General features: G+C 46.2%; 1 protein-coding gene across 4 annotated transcripts in view; it reads left to right on the top strand.

Annotated features, from left to right (window-relative positions):
• Positions 1–1582: 1582 nt before the first annotated feature.
• The window catches only part of HYOU1 (hypoxia up-regulated 1), a 29689-nt gene continuing 27066 nt past the window's right edge, over positions 1583–4205 (top strand). The window contains exons 1-2 of one of the 4 annotated variants that reach the window (XM_054005842.1): positions 1583–1749; positions 3851–3942. In XM_054005842.1, the coding sequence (XP_053861817.1) occupies positions 1583–1749; positions 3851–3942 (259 nt within the window). Of the gene's footprint in view, positions 1750–3764; positions 3943–4205 lie in introns of all 4 variants that reach the window. The other 3 variants (XM_054005844.1, XM_054005846.1, XM_054005845.1) reach the window with 3 other exon arrangements.

Here is a 4205-nt window from a genome sequence, read left to right as displayed (position 1 = left end):
GCCGAGGACGCGCCCGTGACGGACGGCAGCCTGGGAGCCTGTCACGTGGGACTCTGGACAGGCGCTGTCCGCCTCGCCGCTGTCGGGAACTGTAGTTTTCGCGCGTGCAGGGGCGGTTGCGCTCTGCGCCTGCGCCCCTGCCAACTCCCGTGTTCCCCCCTCCCTCCGCTCTACTAAGGCCGGCCAAGGGAGCAGGGTTGCTCGCGGGAGCAAAGTCAAGTGTGCGCGTAAGAGTTTGTGGGATCGAAGCTGGTCCTGTCATAGGGCACAAGTTACCTGCTATGTCTGCAGCACGTTTATGACCCCTCTACAGCCTCACATAAGGTACTTATTAATGGGCCCTTTTCCCTGATTGATAGCAGAGTGATTCCCTACACCGAAATAATGTAGGAGGAACACTATTCAATAACGCTTATTAGACGTTCAAATAGGGCATGGCTCGTGGTTGGATAATGCTGAAATATAGCAATATTGCTTTTTGTCATGTTATTGCACATTAGGGTGACCAGATGTCCTGATCTTATAGGCACAGTCCCGATTTTGGGGTCTTTTTCTTATATAGGCTCCTATTACCCCCCACTCCTGTCCTGATTTTTCACATTTGCTGTCTGGTCACCCTATTGCACATACCACTTCAAACCAATCTCAGGGAAGGGCCTACCAGACGACAGTAGGCCCAAAGGGTAGAGAGAACCATTTTAAATACTTAAAATCATGGCTCCCTAGGGTAGTTTGATGGACCCTGTTACAATAATGCAGACAAGGTAACAAGTAACAAAAAGCAAGCATTTCACACACAAACTACACAACACTTCTTTTGTTTCAACCTAAAACCACTTGAGTTATCCCATTCCAGAATTATGTTAATTTATGAGACTAGGTCACATAAAACAATAACATTGGTGATAGTTGTAGTTTTTTCTTGCTTTCTCATTTTGCAAATGTTTGATTTCAAATTGACTGTTTCGTTATTGGAGGTTTACTAAGAAGCAAAAGCCTCTCTCTTCTACTGCATGGCAGACTTCAGGACCAGATGACTTGCTGGTCTTGAGCTGGGGAAAGAAAGGCGGCTTTTTGTTGCTAGTGTTTTACCTGTGAAACCAGGAATTATATCACACCTCCCCATGGCTCATTAACCACCTAAGAATCTTTATTCATGTGTTGTTATACCTATGTGTGATAGTTACATAGAACCCAGGGCTTTACACTGCCAGGCTATGGAGAAGGTGTACAGACCTCTTCCCCTGGAGCACAGGCACTTGTGCAAAAGACTTTCACAGAAGTAGGTTTCTTTGCCTCCTGAGCCCCACTAGACAAGCACACAAGGGTCTTTATGGTTTGCATTGACATATTAAAGCAGGGAGCGTGTGTACAGGAGTCTTCACGTGGGGTATGCATGAAGCTTCCATACATCTCTCCTCCTTCGGGGCATGCACTGGCTCCTCACTCACCGCCCGCCTCCGGAGCCCAGGTGCATTTTTCCAGGGTTGCCTTCGGAGCGGAGCGCCAGCCTTGTCCCACGTGCGCCAATGGAGTTAGAGCATCCCACGTTCTTCCTTCCGGCTCTTCTGAACGTGGCCCAATGGGGCTCGTCGGCTGCCCGGATTGGCTCGCGGGGCCCGGCTCCGTGTGTCGCTCCAATGAGCTCGCGCCGCGTCCGGGCCGGAGGTTGCGCGAGACGCCGGGGCCGCTACCGCTAATGGAAGAAGCGGTGGCGGAGCTCGCGCAGTGTGTGCGGCGCAGTCGGAGGTGAGTGGCGCGCGGGGAGGGGCTGCGAGCGGAGACTGGTTTGGGGGGTCGGCCGGAAAACGAGCCTGGGGCTCCCTGTGCCCCCGGTAGGAGGATGCGGCCTCCCCCGCAAGCTGCCCAGGGCTCCGGTCTGTCGGACCTGTGTGGGGAGCGAGCTGCTAGTGCTATGGGGAGGGGGCCGGCCGGCGGCTCGATGGTGCTCTCTCCACCCCGGGAATGCTGGGAGCAGCGTGCTCCCCATTAGAGACCGACAGGGGTCTGACCCGCCGTTCGGGAGAAGGAGCCTTTGGAGGGAGGGAGCAGGTCTATTTCACAGGGCCCATCGCCCACGTCCCCTCATTCCTTTACCCCGCTCGGCACGGACTGTATGGTTCATATCTGCCCTCTCCCCCCCCCCCCCCCAAGTCTCTGCTGTCGCTTACAGCCACTGTGTAAAGGAGAGTGTTAAGGGTTGTTTTTCCATGTTGCACGGTAACTTGTGTATTCATGTGTGCAGAGGCTGGTGAAGTTGTGGTTATTTTAGTTCTTGATCTGTGGGCCTGGTGTGGTTCTGTTACATGTGTGTTTCTCATCCATCAGCATGGAAGATGGTGTATATAATTTATTTTCAAATTTCAGCTTGGGTTGTTGGCTGTATACTGACTTGAGCATTTGCCTTTACCAGCCCAGAAGCTACTCCCAGGAAGGCCAGCTTTAATGGGGGGGGATTGGCCCCATGTAATATTTTTGTACTAATTGCAGGGCTGATGGGTATAGGAATGTCTCTGTAAACCACGAATGTGTAAAGTCAAGGTTGTTACTGCTTTTTTGAAACCGTGCTGTGTGTGAAGAAGTGAAGGCAATAAATAAGTAGATACTGTCTGTACTCGTACTTCAGGGCTGTCTAGAAGAGTTGACCTGTTCCTCCTGTCTTCAGGCTGGGATGATAAGTGTTGGGTGTAATTTCTTTAAGGTGGTGGTTGCTTTCTGTGCTGTGACATGGTTTATTGCCACGCCTGCCCAGAAAATCAGTATTGGAGTTACTGGAAAGGCCTGGTGGGGAATATCAGTACATATGTAGGTTCCTTTTGTCAGATGCTTGAGCACAAGATATAGTGGAGTGGGATTTTAAAGAGCAGTTGTCGTTACAATGGATATTTATTTCCAAGTTAGATGCAGTTCTCTCAACAACGTTTCCAAATATTCTAAAAGACTGTGATTAACATGGATTTAAGTCCATTGTGATAGTTTCTCATAAAATCTCATGCAATATTCTTAGATTAACCTTTTTAAAAGCAGTAAAAAGAGCAGGAGTACTTGTGGCACCTTAGAGACTAACACATTTATTTATTTATTTAACAAATTTAAAAGCAGTAGATCCTTTCTACTAAATTGAGGCACTTAAGAAAAGTGCAGTTAAATGTTTCTAATTCTTTTTTTTTTTAAACATTTCACATAGGTGTCGGTGTCAGATACAACTGATGTTTTATATTGCCCTCTTTGAAATTTTGGGGGATGAAATAATTTCATTCATCTTCAGACAAAGGACCACTTAATCTGTTACTGAAATGCAACCATCTCTAGTGTGAAATGCAAAAACTTTTTAACAGTGCACAAAAACTGCATAAAAGTTTTTCAGGAAGTGCAGACTATCATATCCAATTTAAACTGCAATTTAAGGAAGGAGATATTAAGATGGGTTTTGATAACAAAATATGTGCATGTTTTGGAGAAACTTACATGGGCTTAAAGTGAGTTTGCTATTTGTGACCCACAAAATTGTTGGCTACTCTAGTGAGCAAGAAAATTAGTATTTTGTTAAACTATTGTAAAACCAAAATTTAATATTCCAGACAGTTTTTTAAAAATTAGCTTTATTCTAAGAAGGAACTATAGTTGTAAATCAGAGATAGGTGTGAACTACAACCCTGGATCCAAACTCTCTGAATTTGGGTTCTGGGTAGAGCCAGATCAGAACTTTATATCTCAGGTTTATCTGTATTGTAAATATTTAATATGTGATTTTTATTTATTAGTTGTTGGCATAAAGGAGAAAAATACCACCACATGCTGAGAATTTCACCGCCAGATTGGGGAATTAATCTTTGCTACTTATTTTCAGCAAGATATTAACAGTTTCAATGGCCAGGATGACACAAGTGCCCTTGTGGTCTCTGACTTTCCTCCTGCTGGCCTGTCTGCCATCAGAAACCGGTACGTGCACTTTTTTTTGTACTTTTACAACCTGATCAGTGTTTGAGGGAAGTTTTAAAAAATCTGCCCATCAGGGACCAGCTGGTTCTGGGAACTTCCGATGGGATATGCTTCCAAGATTGTGACTTGAAGTCCAGCCTGAAAATTATAACTATCCAGCTGGTGTTTGGGGATTTTTGTGAAATGAGTTGATAGGTTTCGGTCCTGTTCTCAGCGAATAAATGTGTCCGTTGCAAAAAAAGCAGTTAGTATGATTCGTCCCT

The sequence above is a fragment of the Malaclemys terrapin genome, chromosome 15 (genome assembly GCF_027887155.1).
Source record: "Malaclemys terrapin pileata isolate rMalTer1 chromosome 15, rMalTer1.hap1, whole genome shotgun sequence".
NCBI classification, from domain to species: Eukaryota; Metazoa; Chordata; order Testudines; family Emydidae; genus Malaclemys; species Malaclemys terrapin.
The sequence above is the reverse complement of the archived record's forward strand: the minus strand, read 5'-3'. Positions and strand labels throughout refer to the sequence as shown.